We start from the raw sequence: 18907 nt of genomic DNA, 5'->3' as shown, positions 1-18907 counted from the left end.
GAGGTGGATAATTTTTAATCTTTAAACACAACAATAGAAGTGGTGTAGTCCACTCACTTCTAAATCAAAGAAAAGAATAATGAGTTAACACTCTTATCAAATTGTCAACAATATGAATCTTAAAGAACCAAAAATTCAATACAGTCTTATGTAATTCAAAAAAAATAGATATTCACTAAAAATTAATATAATATTGATGGAATGGCTATTGCCAAAGACAAAAAGACTAAAAAGTATTAAAACAAGACTAAAGATTTAAAAAATATTAATAAGAATAAAGAAGGTTTCATTCTTATCTTCATATATACTATCTAATTAGAAGCTATGTGGTGACATCCTACAAGACTTCTGACATATGTCTAACTTGCAAGACATGTATCTAACTTATAAGACAAGTTTTTTATATGTATACCACGTAGTTAGCTTTTACAAAAAGCTACTAACATGTGCAACACCTGGCTAATTTATTGGCCAAGTTTCTAACCTACTAATCAACTACAAACACGTCTAAAATCAAATATGCATCTATAAAGCTTCTAAGAAGCTTTGCCATAAAATAATATCAAATCTACTTATATTAATCTTCTATCTAATACTTCTTGTCTAGATAAATATATGTGTCGATGATACTACTTCAATTGCATCAATTTATAAGTATTTTTTTAATTAATTGGTTTAATACATGCAATAGCAAAATAAACATAACATTTTTATCATAAAAAAGTATAATAGAATGTAGAAATTCAAATATATTATTCCAAATAAAAGACAATGTTTCCAAAATTTCATTTAATATATTTTTTTTATAGATGATTTCATTATGAAATAAAAAAATAAAATATTATTTTTTGAAATTTTGACCACATAATGTGTGTATATATATATATATATATATATATATAAAGAGAGAAAGAAAAAAGAAGAAAGAAAGAAAGAAAAAAAAAGATATATATATATATATATATATATATATATCTTAAAATTGAAATTATTAAATTTTAATTAATCATAGATTATATTATATATATTTTTTAAAATTAAATAATTAAAATTAATATAATATATTTTTAAAAAATGGAATGCCAATTATTTTTTATGTATATAGATATAAATATATAAAAATATATTAAATAAATATAGGTTTTTATCAAATTGATCCACCTATCCTAACCATCATGAAAAGGAAATGACCTCTACATTCATTTTTTCACTAATAAATCCAAAACCAAGGAAAACCAACCACATTTGTCATGATTGCCATATTCTTCATGATGGGTAGGTCAATTTGGTAAATATTTGGATCTATTTAACATTCTTCTATATATATATATATATATATATTATATGAATGGATTTAAATGTGAGAAAGAAAAAGGTATAATACTTGGAATAGATACCCATGCTCTTTCCACAACTAATGGGTGACCACCACCTCCACACAGATGGATTGAATCAGGGTTTAGGGTTCAAGCATTACCGCTAGACGTAGGAGCAACGACAGCCGCCATCTGACGTGGGAGCAGCGATAGCCGCCGTCTGACGCGCTCACCAGTGACGCCGAATAACGCGTCCGCGTCGCGGCACGCCGCCGCGGCGAATCGCCACATGAGTGGCGGACGCAAGCAGTGGCGCCGTGGGCGTGGGTCCCGAAGTGATATTTGGTTGTCCGTGCGGGCACGCAAGGTCCACTAGAGAAGCCGAAACCTGCCATCCAAGCATTTACTCGCACTGTTGTTGATGATAGAAACCCAGCAGCGGTGGGCGATGCATCGATCTGCCGCTGTCGCCACCCCCCCCCCCCCCCTCATGCAGCCACGCTGCTGCGGTGATCATCGCCACGCTGGGTTTCGTCTTTGCCAAGTTAGGTGGCTTGGTCGTGTCCCTCCAATTCCGGAGATGCCGATGCGTTTGCGGCTCCCAGTTCTGCGTTGAATGATCGGAGGTAGGATATAGTTGTGCTTTGACTGAAGTGGAGGATTTCTCCACTGCTTGCGTCTGTCAGTGAGTGTGGATGATTTGCTGGGTGTTTGCCGGAGGTTGTATATTAAGCGATCACAGTGGATTGGGCGTTTTGGAGGAGCTGGACGAGGTGGGGTGTTTGAAGTAATCTGCAAAGTGTTGGAGGTTGTCAGATGGTCTACGTAGTTTGTCATGGAAGGGAATGTTGTATCTGATTTCTCTGAGCTTGTGGGATCTGTTTACCTTCTCTCGTCCGTCTTCTGAGCTCCATCGTTTATCTGCACAGCATTGATCGTCAGAGACACCAACATGTTTTTTTTGTGTTGCTTTGCGGATAGACTCTCGTAGGTTTCATCGAGGAAGGAAAGACTTGCAACCTTGTTTTGGATGTTGTTGACTGCACGATAGAGTCTAAGGTGATCAATTGCCCTAATTGTAGGGAAGGGTCTCGGTTTGCGAGGTGACGTAGCTGTTCTATGAGAAACCATTGGTGCTCTCTCGTTTTGTGAAACGTCAGGTGATTCCCACGTTGTCCACGAGCTGAATGATACGAACCACAGTCGCTGACTCTGAACTTGTAATTTTTGCATAACTTATGTTTTGGGAGCACGTCACTTGTGTCGTCTTATATTATTTGTATGGATACACTTTTGCGAACGACTGTCTGAAGCTTTGTGAGAAGAGTGCAGAAAACCTCCCTGAACGAGGATCATCGCAATGGCGGCACAAGCGTTGATGCAAAAAGCCTCTCCAGCTGCACTAGGAAAGCTGAAATGCATCACAGTGGACGTGACGGGAACTTTGATAGCATACAAGGGGCTTTTGGGAGATTACTACTGCATGGCTGCCAAAGCCGTGGGCCTCCCTTGTCCCGACTACGATCGCATGCACCAGGGTTTTAAGATCGCGTACAAGGACATGGCTACCAAGCATCCCTGCTTCGGTCAGGCGTCCAGGATGCCTAATATTGATTGGTGGAGAGTCTGTGTCCGAAACTCTTTCATTGAGGTGTGTCACACTTCTGGTGTTGGCTAGTCCGGTCTGATGTAGATTGAAGCTATACCAAATTTCTTTGTAAATCTTGCACATCTGAGTTCGGAGGACAGACCAAGGTTTAGATACCTTTTTAAACCTTAACCATTGTGAAGTACTTACTGTGCCTGGTTTGCCGAAGATTGTTTCTGTGCTTGGTTTGAGGGCATGATGTGGGAATTTTAACAGGCTGGCTACAACTATGACGATGAAACTTTCGGAAAGGTGTTCAAGCGGATATACTCGATGTTTGGGTCAGCTGCCCCTTATATAATTTACCCAGACGCACAACCGTTCTTGCGTTGGGCGCGGAAGCAAGGAATTATCGTCGGGGTAGTGAGTAATGCTGAGTATCGATATCGTGACGTCATATTGCCATGTTTAGGGCTCAATCAGGTCAGTGCAGCTGGGCGATCACCACCATTAACTCTTATTGTGGTCGTTTACCAGAATGTCCATTTTATTTTGTATTTTGTTGTGAGCTTCCTGTTTGAAGAGTTTCCGGGAAAATGTGGCCTGCCAAAGTGCTCCTCATTCGTGTTTGACTAGAAACCATGTAACATTGTCAGGGTTCAGAATGGGATTTTGGAGTGTTTTCGGGCATCGTCGGTGTCGAGAAACCTGACCCCAGGATTTTCGAGATAGCTCTGAAGAAAGCAGGGGGGATTGCTCCTGAGCAAGCTCTCCACATTGGAGACAGCCTCCGCAAGGATTACGTCCCTGCTAGAGGACTTGGCATGCATGCATTGCTGCTGGATAGATTCCAAACCAACGAAGCAATGCGTGCCAGTGAGGCCGGCGTGCCTGTGTTTCCTGATCTCACATACGCTCAGAAGTACATTATGTCGCTACAAGAGAAAACAGAAGCTTTAGTTGTTTAAATAATCATATCATTTTGGCTTCCTTCAACGGACGTGTATTATATCACAAAAGAAGTTGGCAAGTAAAAGATACCAAAAGCAGGACCTAGAATAACTACAGAATCATTATCCGCATCAACGAGATATGGGAAAATCTATCAATACTAACAAACTGAATTTAGGAATGTGAATTATCATGTATAAATTCAATGCTAGCATTGCATGCTACAAAGCAACTTTTTATATTGTACAAGTACTTCAATAACAGAGTTTATATCAAAATGATGACATTTGCCGCTCCAGGTTTCCTTTCATTCTTTGCTGGAACAGCATTCTGTCACCAGAGTTGGGCTAAGTGTATTATGGGGCGGCATTCGAGTGAGAAGTACATAGCGGAACAGGCGGTACAAAACTGTGTATGTACAACAACATCCTGTGCAATACATGGGGTGAAGCCACTGTGTCAACACAGTGCTTTCAGCTTTTAAAGTTTGTCCAGCTGCAAAAAAAAAAAACGATGTCCTTGGATTTTGAAAGCAGCTTTAAAAACAATTGAAGTAACTGGTTCAGGATTAAGCCGTTCGAATGTTTTAACATTTCAAGATCCCGTAGAACACTCCGAAATTAAATGGAAGAGCATGGATCAGAAACTGCATAAGAAAATGTTTGAAAATGCCTTAAATTAGAAGACAGTAACCAGGAGAGAATTTCCATCACTGCAATGACCAAGCATTACACGAATTAATCTTCACGACAGATGGACAAACTGATAATTTTCACCTGTAAGGTAATATATTTACTGCTCATTGACTTCATACGTTGCCCATCAATTACGCTGCATTTAAAACCGCACCAAGTGGTTGGAGTTTTATTATTCCCCATCCACTTCTTCACTCTGCGAACGTTTTCTGACCTCACTAGAAATTTTGTAACAATAGTTTGTCGCCGCTGTCCTATGGACGCATTAATGCCATTTATGTCGCTAGTAAAATGTGATATCACATCATTCTACAATATAAACACTACTGCTGCTTTAAATCTGATCCCTAGAATGAAGTAGACAAACTTCTGTTTGCGAAAACCATTACTGAACATACAGTTATGCTTAAGCACTCTCGGGACCCCTTGCAAACAGATTCACGAGCCCGCGAAATACTTGTCCTTCAAGCTGTACAGCTTGGAGTAGCTCACCATCTACACTCCACACGCTTTCCTCGTCCCCACGAGATGAAAACGTGAACAGCGGCGTCTGCAGCACCAAGGAAAAGTATTAACAAAAGCAGGCATAAGGCCCAGTCATAATGTGGCCATGCCGACAAACCACCTAAGAAAATACTGTTCAGTGAAACGAGAAAGCAAGTCCCATGTGACTAATCACAAAATACAATAATAGAACTATTTGTTAGACTTCCAACTTTATACCTTGTGATACTCGACAAATGGGAATTTGAAAGGATCTGCTCCACGTCTGGTCAAGCGCAGCAGCTGCCTGTGTTCAGAAGATCCAAATGTATTAAAACAAACATTCTTCAATTTACTGGATAAGATTATGTCTCGAAATGATGAATAGGAAGAAAAATATGAGCTTAGTAATGCTCTCATCTTTCTTCACCACTCACCTACACGAAGTCATAAGTTGCAGAACATAAACCAGCCGTAAGCATGAAAGAATCATCAAACTTAAAATAAGAGGGATACCTTTTCCTGAACCAGAAACGGAAACGATCTTTAAACATAATGTTTGGTTTCCTAAGCTTTCAACCATGGCAAGTCTAGAAATTTATGAAACAAACCTGAGGTAACCAAGACGCGAACACTCTCGAATGAGGATAAGGTGAAGCAAACCATCCGCCAAGTGAGCATGGGCTGCCACTCCTTCGGGTGCTTTATCATTCCGACAAGACATGACTGCAGCACCTACGCTCTGAAATTTTGAACGGACTGTTTTCCATGTCGGTGCCTGCATTCCCTCGGCATGCGGAACTCCCTCTGAATCACTCTCACTATTGACTACATGCGAAAAATCGAACCCTGATGCGCAAATTGCACAATTAGCGAGGCATACAACCTGCATTGCAATCAGCAAGTCAGTCTTAGAGTAAATGATTCATTGGTGTCCAGAATCATATTTCATAGAGCATCAAGCATGACACTGGAACGATACTAACATATGCAATGCTTCTGTATAAAACTATGTGCACAAAATATAATCATGGAAGCCAGTCAAGAATGAAAAACGCTCAAAAGGGCTCGCACACAAGAATCACACTAAACCAGATTCTTTTAGGTGGTTTTCATTATACAGCTTTAATACCATAAACGCACCTTTCTGCGCGCATCATTCCTGGACTGAGAGGATGTGTTTCTAATCCAAGGGCCTTGTGGCATCGATGTTTTAGGATCTGGCTGGTTCTGTGAGACATCTAAGAACGACACTTCGGCCTCATAACTCCTGTCACATGAGCAATACTGTAAGAACCTTTTGATCCACAAGCCCTATCTATGAAGATACAGAAAAAACCGAAATACTGAAACAAATACCCTGCAGTACGAAAAGCTTCGCTGACACACCACAAGAACGGAGACGTACAGAACTCTTACTTGTGATTCATGAAGACCTTAAAGCCTGCTAAATCATATCGAGCAGGACCCATCCACCGCAGTTCTTCGCTCTCCCTCATTACATCTCCATAAAAACCATACCTGTTAAAAGGATCATCAATGCACCCCGTTACATAAGCCGTAGATGCTTGCTGAAGTTCACCAATCCTACCAAAGACTATGTCATGAAGTCCTGAAAAAGCCAGCATACTTCCCATTATTTTGCATAACCAGTATCTAACTAACAAGGATATGTCCCTACCCAGTAAACGATGCTGCATAACGGACTTCTGGCTTCCCGTTGAGTGAGCCCTCCGAATGATTTTTCCAACCCGTTATTCTTACCAAGTCCAGAGGCATCCTATCTCCTAAAATTACGTGCAGTGCTGATGTTATAGAGTCACGTGCCCCAGTTGTACTGCACACACGGAACAAAATAAGGAAATCAGAGGCGTTCGTTAACGTGAAGTTAAAGCTCCCAGCAATGCAATACGATGTTAGACAGCAATTGAAGAGAAGAATGAAGGGTATAGACATGAATTATCAGATTAAGGACTTCACGGGAAAAGCATATATAAAGCTTGCACAAGCTCAGGAAATATACCAGAACCAAGAGCTAAACATTGTCAAAACTCAAAACATGTTCCCAGCCATAGCATCCACATTATCTTCAACCAAACAAAATTCAGGTATAGTAGATGAACGTTAGTCGGCGAAAAGAGTCCACTAAAAGCTCATGATAAGCGCTTAAATGACAGAGGGTGAAAGCCTTGATATGCATTTTACGATGCACAGCAAATAAGACCGAAAAGCTATTACCTGATCACAACTGTATCTGTTGACCCAGCAGGTATTAATCCAATCCGCAGATTGGGGTTTGAATTTAATAGAGTGGTACTGGGATTCTCCAACTCTGTATTGTCCACAGGTGTGCCAATAGACTCAGAAGCATCGCATACACCTTCAAAGTTTATAACTCAGAAGTTCGTCAACAAAATGCACAACATGACAATAATCACGTGTAACGAAAGTCCTTCAACATCTAAACAGACTCAAGAGGCCATTTAGGTAATTCTTTTAGATCAAATGCAAACGTACCCTCCTAAATACTCTCCAGATCTAGAAACAACTCTGTACACCTCAACAAACCCTTATTTGGATCATGAAACTGGAGGTGTTCATGTGTCGCTCAACGAGTTCATACTGGATAAAAGTAATTGCAAGTTTTCATTCCATGAAAGCTAATGATCGATTCATACGTCCATGCACTCAAGCACCTTCTTCACTCTAATCAAAGAATATCATTTTCAAGGAAAAGCAAGACGGGTTCAAATTCTTAACAAACAGTTTCTGATAGAGAACAAATTCGTAAGATCGGCTGAACAAACCGTAAAAGACCCTTTCCTCTTGATAGCAATGTTTGAATCTCCTAGCATTGTTGTAGAATGTTCGAAATTCCTAATTCATCCTGCACTACGACTCAGAAGAAGATAGAGGTGTTACCTGAGAAACCACCACCAGCTTGCCCTCGCAATTCATCTTTCACTTGAACAATTGAGTCATTCACAGCTGTATCAATCCTCTCAGACTCAACCCCACTCGAGCAAATCTTTCCTCCAGTGCCCGTGCCAACCTTGCCTTCTTGGCCAATTGAAGCTTCTATAAGTAAAGAAAGAGCTCTATTTTGGAGAAGAGGATGTTCATCCGAAGAATTCTCTTGCGACGTGCTTACATTCCCAATTAATAGCTGCTTCAATCCCCCTTGCTCATCCGAGATCGCATTAACCTTAGTATCTATTTGTTGAGTTCGCGTTTTGCTAAAACTACTCAATCTACCGGGCATGATAGCAGCCTGTGCTTTGTGGCGATGCATAACTAGGCCATTAACCACTTCGTTGAAGGTACCATCTCCACCCTATACATCACATAATATATACTTAGAATCAACTTTGAAAGTTACGGCTTCCGAAAGTCAACAAACTCAAAATACTTTTCACATAGAGAACAAAAAGTGAGAGAACGCATCTAACATTCATTGTGGTTGAGCAAAGATAAAAATATAAATTACAACATGCACGCTAGCTAATCAATTATCCTCTAGTTGAACTACGTATTGGTACGCTCTGCGTTTGTGGCGTCTGGATAACTACGCGCACAAAAAAATTGTGTCCTATCATGAACAAGGTAAGAAACAACGAACCACAACAATCACACCATCCAGAGCATCAAGTTCATCTTTCGTAGCACGCTCCATTAATTCACGCGCATGACCTGCCCGTTCAGTCTCAACCACCTGCAACAATCACGAACAAGAAAGTACTCTTTCAAGAACTTAGAAGTTCAGTTACCTCACAAAATCCAGCATCCGCACCTTTGCAGTTGGAAAAGATGTGACAAGAAAGGCCAAGAGGGGAACATAAGCATTGAGCCGAGTAAAACCACCTTGTCTGACGACTTAAAACTTCAGCTATGACCATTTAACATCTGAGAACATAACAAAGATTCAAAAATAAAAATCACCTAAGAAATACAAATGAATTGAATTTTACCGTCACTTTGATCTTTGCCAGCTCAAAAAATGGTGCTACTTGTTCCCAGGTTTGAATACCAGATCTCTTTCCTCCATACGGATTGACAAATACCTGCGCTTAAACATGAATCCAGAGCATCTGATTACATGCTTGCGTAAAAACGTGTATGGCGAGTTATGAAACCCAATTTTAATTCCCCCATGTTATATAATTATTGCGCCCAACCTGTAACAAAATATACTACACATCCTCTGGTACGCTAAGCATGGCAAAGTCAACCAACCAATACATGAAGACCTGTGGCATCACAAGATATTACATGTATAATCCACTTATGAATGAAACATACCAGCAAAGTTTTTGGCCTATGAGAATCTTCATGTAGTCGCGATTGGATTCTCTGAGTCCACTGTTGAACAACAGCTGGACTTGTATGGCCGAACACATAAACCTTTGGAATCCACTTGCTGTCGGAACGCAGGAATGTGTGCACCTCAACTCTATGAAACTACCCTTCCCAGTATGAGGACAAGGTACACAAGGTAGTGTCATTTCAAAAGTTATAGCCTTAGTAATCACAACTCAACTTTTTAGTCCTACACTGTCATCACTTCGACTTAACCTGAGACAGCTATACAGGAGCTTGCAACTTCAAGTAAAATCACTCATATATTTGATGCCTAGAAAGCAAACTGACATACCTGCTTGGTTGGGAGAGAATCTCCACATAGAGGCGGTTTGGCCTGAGTGACAGGACCAAAACCCGATGATTTCACGGCAAAAATTTCTGCTACCGGCACGTGCCCATCCACATCCTTGTGTGTGGTTCCACAGCAAAGGAGCGAACGAGCATCCTATTCACCAACACCATCATATAATAAATGCAACGCTCAACATACTGGAACTTGTTTTGTTTTTCACATTGATTCTCAAATGAAAGACATTCCCAATAAGTGCAACTAGCATCCTGCTCAAGAGGAAAACGTAGCGCCTCGACTTTACAATATGACACGAACCTTTTCAGAAGACGATGCTTGTAAGAAAACAATGTGATTGATACCAACGCTGAGAAATCCGAATTTTTTAAGAAGAAACGTGGAAGTACCATCATACCAATTTTAACTCTCTAGTCCACTGATACCCCTAACTAAAACATAATGCAGTATTACGATAATTACCAGATTCTGAATATCATCCTCGACAGAATGCCACACAAGATGAGTATCTGAGAATGTCACTGAAACTTGGTCAATGCGTTCAAGATGAAAGATATCCTCCAACAATAGAGCTTCATTTGAACGAGTTGCGCACCCGTGAGATCTGAACACACCACCACAATCACCATGGCTCCCATTGCTGCAAGGATCTTTGCCATCGACATATTGACCCTGATGAGACGTATCAATGGGCACATATCGATGATTCTCACTCTCCATTGCTCTGTTTATACACGTTGAAAAGCACAAAAATAATGGCCATGACCCTTGCAAAGCTTACATGTGGTATATAAGGATTGCAGGTGAAAAAAACGGAGAAATATAGGCGAGAATTTGCTACATTTACAAGACGTGCAAACTACAACTCAATTCTACAGCTGAAGAAAGCGCAACAACAGCCAACACAAATTATTAGCCTGAAACTTGCCTGCCTTTCCTGGAGCCCTCGCTGGACGCCATCAGGATCACATTCCGATTTAGACTCTCACTCTTCTCTGCGAACCAAAATTGCACTAACGAAATTTAACGAAGGGCACTGACTACGAGGCATGACACGCAAGGAGTTTCAGCAGCACTGATTTCAATGGAGGGTAAGCAAGCACTTATTTTCCTGGGATGTTAATTATCGAATTGCAGTCAAGAGCTGCCTGACTAATATTCTTTCCTGAGAAGAATCCAAAATATGGTGCAAAATATTTGCATTCATCTGAATCGAACAGCATCATTCACTAAGATTCCAACTACTCTAGGATTCTTCTACAGAATAACCTATCTAGACTCGATAAATTGATAAACCTTTCCAACTTTCCAGCAATGGCTACCCTCAGAATCCGACACTAAGTCGCAATTCGCAAAATTGCCAGAGATCGAGCATCGAATTTCATACCCGTATCCCTCGCCTTCTCCACGATCTTCAACCAGCCATGAGCAGCTCCGAGGCGCAACTTCGGTGCAAAAAAATCTTCCACGTCAGTTTTGAAACCCTAGCACTATCCCATCAAGAATTGCGCCCTCAATCAGAAATTCTACTCACCTTACCAACAGTAAGAGACGATTGCTTCAAAAAATCTTTAAGATTGATATTCCGGCAACCATGCTTTCCCCTATCCCGCTGTGCAACGATCGGGTGAGTCGGAAAATTGTGAAACCCACAAGCAGACATTCGCACTGACCGTAAAATTTACACCAACCCAAGTGCTTGCGCGACGGGTACGAGACTTCGGCGTCTTGCGAAGCCCAACAGGAAGGACGACGCGACAACAACAAGAGCTAGAATCTTTGCCACCTCATGGAATGGACTGTTCTGGGAACGCTGACGGTGCATTCCTGGACGGACGACTGTTTGGTGCCCATCTACGATTCGTCATCTTCAGCCATCACACCAAATATCGACTCTCTTGCACACACTAAACAGCATTAATGCTCTTAAAATATCTGCTGCAAGTAGTTGGTACATTACACTTTTCTCTACAACCTGGTTTTGACTAGATTTTTTTCCTTTCGCAGTGTGACATAGTGCTAGCATCTGCTGAAGAGAATTTGAACCTTGCAGTTTTGCATCCAGAAAAATATATTTCATTCTGTATATGCAATTGCTTACATTCGATTGGTAACTGTTGCGGTGTTGTTTCCTTCTACGCAGAATAAGACAACTCTCGAACATGTGATAGAAGGTCAAGAAAGAATCTAATGACGTATTTCTTAGCAGACTTTTGGAGGTTGCAAAACTATTTGGATGAAGCCCTTGCATGGCCTCCTGCAGCACAGAGTCTTCCTTAAAGCTAATGGTAATGTTGTGTTGATTTAAGTTCTAGTGAGACGTTCTGGGAAGACATGCAACGCTACTAGCTAGATGATGTGTACGTTGATACCATCGCTAATAAATCCCCACATCGTACTCTGTAATTGCAGCCAAGGTCTGCTCAGCGTGCTCTTGTTTGTTGGTGCACAGATACTTCATGATTCTGCACGGAGACTTGCAATGAGTTCCAGGTGATATTTCAAACTTTGCATCAGTGGTTGTATGGATCGGTACAATCACAACCTAATCTACTAATTATTTTCACTTGGGTCAACTATCTATGCTAGAGTTAAGGGAATACCCCTCAATTTTTGTGCATGTTCCATAATAGAGTAGAATTCATGCTGCGTTGCACATGATGGTCAGCTATGACAATCAATCTGCATGCCCAGTCCCAGAGCGTGTGAGATGCTGCAACAGTTGAACAAAAGTGAGAAGTGACGTTGAAAGTACGTGTACACCCGGAAGTAGTTGCGCATGAATCTGCTGTGAAAGATTAACAAAGATTGTGTCCCTGGTGCTCTTCGTGATGTGCTCAGGTTATTGCTGTAGAAATGTGATTCATCAGATTCATGGCAACAGCGTGCATCGTCGAAATAAATTCTAAGAATTTTTTTTAAAAAATTAATTGTTTGATCCGACAGTCATTGACATGACTCAATTCTAATTGGAGTCTTCTTCAAAAATCTTTGAATATGAAAAGGCATTTACAAGTATTTAGTAAGCCTTTCAATCAAAAGAATGCATGCTTGAAATACTGACAAGGCATTGAAGCCATTTGAGGGATGTTATAAATTTTAGTGATATTTTAGTGCCTTGGCCAACGGGAGGTCTTGTTTATCTCCCCATCTTGATATATTTATACTTGTAAAATTGATAGACTGCAAAATACATCAACATTCAAATCTTGTACAAGCCTTGTTCTTACCAGAAATATGTATTTCATTAAATTTTGATTTCTTGAACCTGTCAAAAACTTTAATGAATTACTGTCACAGCCAGTGTAATAGCTGCAATGATAAACTGTACTGAGCATAAAAATGGAAGCCACATCAGTGCCATGGAGAACAGCCGCACCGCACCGCAAATTGCCGGCGGCAATTCGCGTGGTAGACAATGAGCAAGTACATGGGAAAGGTGAGTGCGGCACCTGATCAATCGTCCAACCTTGACAACGTCAAACGCTGGCGAGCTAGAAAAACAAAACCAAATCAAGAGACATAAGGACAACGTTGCGGAGCTTGCAGAAGATCAGTTTCAATCAGTGAAGAATGGGATACTGTACAAGGAAGAATGAACCCACAAAAGGTGTGTTTCTACAACTAATCCCGCCCGGGGGGACTATGGAGAGCGTGCGAATTCTCGAGATGGCCGGCATATGTCCATGGCCTACCACCATCTAACGAAAACTTCTGGGGCACTTCAAGCTCCAGCAACGATCCACCTTCAGGTATATGTCTACACATGTAATCTGACAGTGCTTTGCCCAGTCCCGGCGTTAGAATCGGCGCTTTGACGCCCTCCAGGGGAGAGGTCGGCGTCGTTGGGCGAGGACTCATCGTAGGGGAACAGCTCGGCGAGATGGAAGGCGTCGCATATGCGGTGCTCAAGGCAGTGAACCGCGTGGACCCGTTGTGCCTCGTTCTTCTCCCTGAGAAACTGAGACGCCGCGAGAGGGATCTATCCTCACGCGCCATGGATGGTTGCGGTCCCAGTGATCTCTTCACTAGGTCGTTGGCATACAGGACGTCGTCGATGCGTGCGATGATGTTGTGTGCTAGACTTTCCAGCACACGGGAGTAGCTTTCCAGAATCGACTGCCCGACATCCTGCATTTTTGCAACAATATGGTCGGTTATAACACGGTCCAAGTGCTGCGTGCACACGTCGAATCCAAGTTGCGTGAATGAGGCCTCTATTGTTTGAATGAACAAGGGGGCGAAGTGAGGATGTTTCTTATAAGAACTGTGGTTGTGAACATACCCTGTTGAACTGTATCTTGTTTGCATCCAAGGCAGTCTGCGACATCCCTGGAACTCGTTGTTTCAGGTACAAGAGTACACTCTCCGCTCTTTCTGCAAGAACCGCTCTCCTTTCTGCATCGCCAACGAAGTCTTTCATTTTGCTCCAAGAGGTTTTGCGATTGAGCTTGTTCTCATACGGCATAATCTGTGTCATTGCCTTCGTCTGACTTCTTCGCCGCCATCCAACCACTGCAGCTTCCAGCCGATTGGCCATCTCTAAAATACTGTGTTCGTCATCTATATCCAATTTTGATACAAGCCGATCCGGAGAAAAGTGGTCGGAGGCTATGGCCCGGTACAGGTCATCGCCCAGGCAGACTCTTCCGTTCTGAAAAGTAATCAGAGTGCAACTCGTCAATTCTTTCACCTGGGTCATTGACCTACCTCCAATTACCTCATTGTAGCGCTATCGTCACATTTACATTGTACAGAAAGGTGTGGTACAACCTGGCTTATAAAACTTCGGGGTGAATTACCATGTACAAACCGGGGGAACACGGTTGGCTAGTTTCTGGTTAACGGGAGAAAGGAGATTCAGGAAGTACCTTAGGAAGAGTTTCGAAGTAGCTCTCCGGCGCCTCCATCTCAATCAACACTTGAGCATTAATAGCCATAGCAGCTTTAAGAATTTGGCTTGTGGCATCCCTTTGATGGTGTAAAAACTTTTCAGAAGCCTCTGAAAGACCATTAGCTGGTACATTCGGGGTAGGCAGCCACCACTTTTCTTCTTGCCGTTGCATAGAATGCCGCACACTTCTACTGTCCTCAGAGACCGAAATTCCGTGCTCAACATACCAGAATTCCGTTTCATGGTAACTATCTAGCGACTCCTGGGAAACCACGCAGAAAACACCCGTACGAATTGATTCATGGGCTAAATCAATAAGTCAAAAAGCGAGCCGCCACATCTAGGTCAATGTGATTAATGGAGCCGTATAATTGCCAAAATATAATTTCTAGCCTCAATACTAAAGAGCTTTATTTAACCCAAAGCTTGTAGCCTGTTTCTACTAAACATATATATACATATATATATATTAATCACAGAAGAGCCTCCGTTAGTAAACACATACGAAACCATTGAGAGGAAGTAGGAAGAGGACACTTACGAGCAACATATTGTCCAACTTTCTAAGTGCTGGCAAGTTGATGCTGAGATCTGATCGGGGCCTGGTTACCATTACCTGGATTGAAAAATGCAGAAACTTTTAGGATTCCTCTAGACCAATAACGAAACTCAATTGCGGATCTCCAGTGAGAAAGAACAATGCAGTGCAGTGATTCCAGACTCTATATTTCAATGTTTCCTAACATAGTAGATTCAGGGTCCTAAATACGCCTACTCTCCACAAGATTCTCATTTCACAGTACTTAAAATTTGGAAATTATTTTCTTACATGTTCCGGAACCCGGAATCACCTTAAGGAGTACATTCCTTGCGTCCATCTTATCAGGGAATTGTAAAATGACAGACATGGGTACCGCAGTATTAAGTAGTTTTGCAAGCTTCTAAATGTAAAGAGTGTCAGAAAACCTGGTTGAAGAGAACAACATACCTCCACTGTGATTCCATCCGGATATCGTTGCCAAGACGGGACTAGCTCAACAATATGATCACTGACTGAAAGTATCCAATTCATCTCTCGCCTCCACATATTACGCCGTTTCATAGACAATGGTTCCAACCTCCACAACTCTCCAAACACTGACGCTGTATCCACAGATCAGGGCATTAGGTAACGAAACGGGAAGCTCCCCGTTTGGATTAATGATCGCAATATCAATACTACAGCAACATGATAAATTAGGTGGAAGAAGAATTTCTTTGGCAAAGCGGCAAAGGGTAAGATCGTTGATTGGCACCTGACAAATTCGTGATTGAGTTCGATATAGCTAAGGCTGTGGAAACACCTTTGCCCCCACCTGACATATCCTCCCCAAGCAGTAGCTTTGCAAACTTCTCCTTCATCATTTCCACCTCTGTAGAAGCAAGACGCAATTAGATAAAAATGATCCTGGCACTTGCCGGCATAAAAACGGAAGGCAAAAAATTCCATTGATTGAGAGCTCGCTTGGTTGCAGACTTAGATGATGTGATAAGAGCCCAGAAAGATGGCGGTGATTGTAGGGTGTGAAGCTGAGTTAAATTGAGTTGAGATGTTCTGCTGCTCGTAACGGAATTGCGAATGCTTAGAAAAAGGACATAGACAAACCTAGGAGCTCTGTAGTTCTGCTCTCCTCCTTTTCCTCCAACATGAAATCTTTCCTTCCACTTGGCATGTTCGATGATGAAGGCGAAGGAGCTGCACTTTGCCTGTCCATTCTAGCCAGTGGCCACCCCAATGGTGAAGATCCCGTTGAGCTGCTTGCGCCATCATCACAGTGATTCAGGCTAAAACTCGCATCTCCGTCGCCTAAAAGGTCCATACTGAGACCTTCCATACTAAGGGTGGAACTTGTTCCATCTAGGCTGCGTTCCTCAAACTTGTCTTCTGACGCAGCATCCATCGGTATTCTTCTTGAACCGTTTAACGACGATCCCCGCAATCCTTTCATCCTAGGCACAAAATCTGCGTCAACGATGACAAAAATATAAGAGAATGATCCACTATGATGTTATCAAGGTTCAGCATTCGGTCCCTGCAAAGACGCGAAGCTAAAAAAATCCAGTGAATCCGTCGCCACCAAATTGCGCGTTCAAAATGCAGCCGACAATGTGAGCTGTTCGAGCAGAGTCAGATAATCCTCTCAGCACCAAATCATCAACTTCATGTTTATTATCAGAAAAAGACAAATGCAAACTTCGATATCCTCACGCATCAGAAACAGAGATTTGGAAAGAACGGGGAACAGGAGACACACGTAATAGCATGTCAAGAGGACTCTTGTGGAACCAAGTGATCATTTCAAGCTTCGTGATAGTACAAACAAAACGTAACATAACCAAATAATTAAATAAACAGATTTCGTAAACAAGGAGAGAAGATCAGGAACACACATCGAAGCAAGCATTAGGAAGAACTAGATAAATTGATTCTGTCCCGAAAATGAATGGTCAGAAGAGGGCAAGCTTAAGGTAGAAGGATGGAACTCGAGACACCTACAAAAAGCAGCGCAGCACCTCACAGATTCGTGGTCGGAATAGTACAAAGTAGCCCCCGGACTCCGATGTGGGTGAGTTGGAGGTAGCAGACGACGTGGTATTCGCAGCCCTCTAGACCAAGACAGATTCCTCAACACGCGCAATACAGCGAGACCGACTACAGGAGTGCTGCGCTCCCGGCCAGTTGCTAAGCGTCTCTTGCTGTTGCCAACAGATTCGATTCCCTTGCCTTCGGTTCGGCCTCTTTGTTCCATCCCTACCTGGTTCCTCTGCATGGATCTGCCTCTTCCATCTCTCGGCTCTTACTTCCAGCAAATTAATTTACGGTCAAGGTAGGCTCCATCACCGTGACATGTGCCACTGCTGTTTACGCAAACCCAGAACGCACGAGAAAACTTCTCACGGTCTTCACACGTTTACGAAGAAGATTAGTCTTGGCAAAAGAGCGCTACAAGGTTTTGTATTCGCCACCCGCAGCAGATAGTTGCCGTTGCCATGGTGTAGTCGTGGAACTTCCAACATTCTCAATCGAGCTATGAGGAATATATCTGACATAAAATTGCGTTACAAGTGCAGAAGAGTGTTCCGTATCAGATATCTTTTTCAGTTCAACGCTGCAAATTTCAAACCATTCAGCACTCGATTGTCTCCAGTCTTCAGAACGACGGTATTACAGCACTTGAGAAAACTTCACGAGAAACGGTGCTTTGAAGACGCACAGATGGTGCCGACGCTGGTCATCATCCAACAACGTACCGCACGTGTGTGAAGCTTCACGGACCTATCAACCTCGTTGAGGAGCCAGTACCAAAGACTTTTTCACAAGTAATGAGGCACGCCAGGACCTTAAACCACGACCATCACGCCGCGTATTATTTAATTCAAGACCCAACTCAACGCTGCAATGTCTCGTATCCCAACAGCCTATCAGCTTGAAACTCACAAGACAACACCGTTGCAGCGCCGTAGTGTCCCAACAGCACACAGCAGCGTTCACACTCCACTCTTCCACCAGCTCTTCAGTCCTACCTACCTCTTCTCTCCAATTCCACCTCCCCAATATCGAAGCCAAACGCTGCTTCTTCACTCATACACCCTCTTCATGCAAGATTTCTTCCAAAACACTCCGGCTGCCTGCGTTCTGCCGTCATCAAAACGCGCACTCTATCTCATCTCCTTACCCACAACATTACACCATCACATTCACCTTCGCACTCCGCAGCCCCTACCCTTCTCCAAAGCCCTGCTATCTTATTTCCAACACCCTCCTCCTCACCCAAAAATCTTGCTACAAAACCTCAACCGTCTACCGCAAAAGCACACAACCTCCCCTGCGACCCCCGCAAAGCTCACAGACACTCCCACTACTTTCCAAACACGTCTCACGTGCGCAACCAGCTCCTAAAACAGTCTCCCACAACTTGCACAGTATCTAACGATAAAGATCGTGAACTGCTGAAAAGAACTGAACTACCAACCTCGAATCTCCTCACACTACAGCACATGCCCGCATTACCCTCTGTCTCCAAATCGTAGCAATCACCTAGCCTCCCTTCGTCTCTCTAGCGAAACTTGCTAGCCTTCCCTGCACGCATCTGTTAATTTCATATGGATATGTCTACCCCATAAGAGCTGAGACCTTTGCTTTGTGGCCGTCTGCGAAAAGGGCCAAAATGAACTCCGACAGTTGGTTTTCAGCATTGAATCGCCTTCCGAATTCGCGGCATCATGGTCGAGGAAGAGGCTGAAGCTCTACGAGTGGCGAACATGTTCGACCGG

General features: G+C 42.5%; 3 protein-coding genes and 1 long non-coding RNA gene across 23 annotated transcripts; 2 read left to right on the top strand and 2 right to left on the bottom strand.

The window, feature by feature from the left end:
• The first annotated feature begins 1867 nt into the window (after positions 1-1867).
• Positions 1868-4136, top strand: LOC112278895 (uncharacterized). Of its 12 annotated transcripts, none has more exons than XM_024512776.3 (5): positions 1868-1942; positions 2399-2476; positions 2649-2967; positions 3181-3387; positions 3561-4136. In XM_024512776.3, exons 3-5 carry the CDS (start codon positions 2677-2679, stop codon positions 3870-3872), a joined length of 810 nt encoding a protein of 269 aa, XP_024368544.1. In that variant the 5' UTR covers positions 1868-1942; positions 2399-2476; positions 2649-2676; the 3' UTR covers positions 3873-4136. The 12 variants fall into 12 exon arrangements, with proteins under 12 accessions (XP_024368544.1, XP_090099807.1, XP_024368546.1 ...); XM_090243681.1 differs by having other exon boundaries at positions 2642-2967; XM_024512774.3 differs by lacking the exon at positions 1868-1942 and adding an exon at positions 1988-2089.
• A 479-nt stretch (positions 4137-4615) lies between these two features.
• On the bottom strand, positions 4616-11923 carry LOC112278893 (ceramide kinase). Of its 7 annotated transcripts, none has more exons than XM_073532234.2 (16): positions 11801-11923; positions 11087-11189; positions 10628-10694; positions 10162-10423; positions 9685-9837; positions 9333-9491; positions 9002-9094; positions 8653-8745; positions 7956-8367; positions 7272-7413; positions 6715-6870; positions 6453-6554; positions 6177-6303; positions 5645-5919; positions 5274-5340; positions 4616-5100 (listed from the first exon to the last, which is right to left on the bottom strand). In XM_073532234.2, the coding sequence occupies exons 3-16, from the start codon at positions 10657-10659 to the stop codon at positions 4957-4959; spliced, it is 2217 nt and encodes a 738-aa protein (XP_073388335.1). In that variant the 5' UTR covers positions 10660-10694; positions 11087-11189; positions 11801-11923; the 3' UTR covers positions 4616-4956. The 7 variants fall into 7 exon arrangements, with proteins under 7 accessions (XP_073388335.1, XP_024368536.1, XP_090099773.1 ...); XM_024512768.2 differs by lacking the exon at positions 11801-11923 and adding an exon at positions 11373-11514; XM_090243647.1 differs by lacking the exon at positions 11801-11923 and adding an exon at positions 11373-11514 and having other exon boundaries at positions 7272-7365; positions 10162-10303.
• On the top strand, positions 11899-12680 carry LOC149989692 (uncharacterized). The gene is made up of 3 exons (XR_016497902.1): positions 11899-11987; positions 12152-12192; positions 12541-12680. It is a non-coding gene; the product is annotated as an uncharacterized LOC149989692 (long non-coding RNA).
• A 558-nt stretch (positions 12681-13238) lies between these two features.
• Positions 13239-18783, bottom strand: LOC112278894 (rop guanine nucleotide exchange factor 7). Of its 3 annotated transcripts, none has more exons than XM_024512770.3 (8): positions 17130-18783; positions 16239-16595; positions 15889-16005; positions 15582-15736; positions 15135-15209; positions 14571-14855; positions 13985-14353; positions 13239-13830 (listed from the first exon to the last, which is right to left on the bottom strand). In XM_024512770.3, exons 1-8 carry the CDS (start codon positions 17401-17403, stop codon positions 13324-13326), a joined length of 2139 nt encoding a protein of 712 aa, XP_024368538.1. In that variant the 5' UTR covers positions 17404-18783; the 3' UTR covers positions 13239-13323. The 3 variants fall into 3 exon arrangements, with proteins under 3 accessions (XP_024368538.1, XP_090099791.1, XP_024368539.1); XM_090243665.1 differs by having other exon boundaries at positions 17126-18357; XM_024512771.3 differs by having other exon boundaries at positions 17147-17286.
• Positions 18784-18907: the final 124 nt, after the last annotated feature.

This window comes from Physcomitrium patens, chromosome 2 (assembly GCF_059467195.1).
Source record: "Physcomitrium patens ecotype Gransden chromosome 2, ASM5946719v1, whole genome shotgun sequence".
In the NCBI taxonomy this organism is placed as follows: domain Eukaryota; kingdom Viridiplantae; phylum Streptophyta; class Bryopsida; order Funariales; family Funariaceae; genus Physcomitrium; species Physcomitrium patens.
This window is presented reverse-complemented; position numbering and strand designations above follow the sequence as displayed.

What these genes read in the sequence shown, in the direction of transcription:
- LOC112278895 (XM_024512778.3), top strand. Translation starts at nt 2,677, where the DNA reads ATGGCGGCACAAGCGTTGATGCAAAAAGCCTCTCCAGCTGCACTAGGA. An exon ending in TCCGAAACTCTTTCATTGAG is followed by an intron (nt 2,968 to 3,180) that starts GTGTGTCACACT and finishes GAATTTTAACAG; the next exon opens with GCTGGCTACAACTATGACGA. An exon ending in CATGTTTAGGGCTCAATCAG is followed by an intron (nt 3,388 to 3,560) that starts GTCAGTGCAGCT and finishes TAACATTGTCAG; the next exon opens with GGTTCAGAATGGGATTTTGG.
- LOC112278893 (XM_024512765.3), bottom strand. Translation starts at nt 11,362, where the DNA reads ATGTCTGCTTGTGGGTTTCACAATTTTCCGACTCACCCGATCGTTGCA. An exon ending in AGCTGGTGGTGGTTTCTCAG is followed by an intron (nt 7,414 to 7,955) that starts GTAACACCTCTA and finishes TAAACTTTGAAG; the next exon opens with GTGTATGCGATGCTTCTGAG. An exon ending in TCGCGTCTTGGTTACCTCAG is followed by an intron (nt 5,341 to 5,644) that starts GTTTGTTTCATA and finishes TTCTGAACACAG; the next exon opens with GCAGCTGCTGCGCTTGACCA.
- LOC112278894 (XM_024512770.3), bottom strand. Translation starts at nt 17,403, where the DNA reads ATGCAGAGGAACCAGGTAGGGATGGAACAAAGAGGCCGAACCGAAGGC. An exon ending in CTCAATCACGAATTTGTCAG is followed by an intron (nt 15,737 to 15,888) that starts GTGCCAATCAAC and finishes CTGTGGATACAG; the next exon opens with CGTCAGTGTTTGGAGAGTTG. An exon ending in ACTTCGAAACTCTTCCTAAG is followed by an intron (nt 14,354 to 14,570) that starts GTACTTCCTGAA and finishes ATTACTTTTCAG; the next exon opens with AACGGAAGAGTCTGCCTGGG.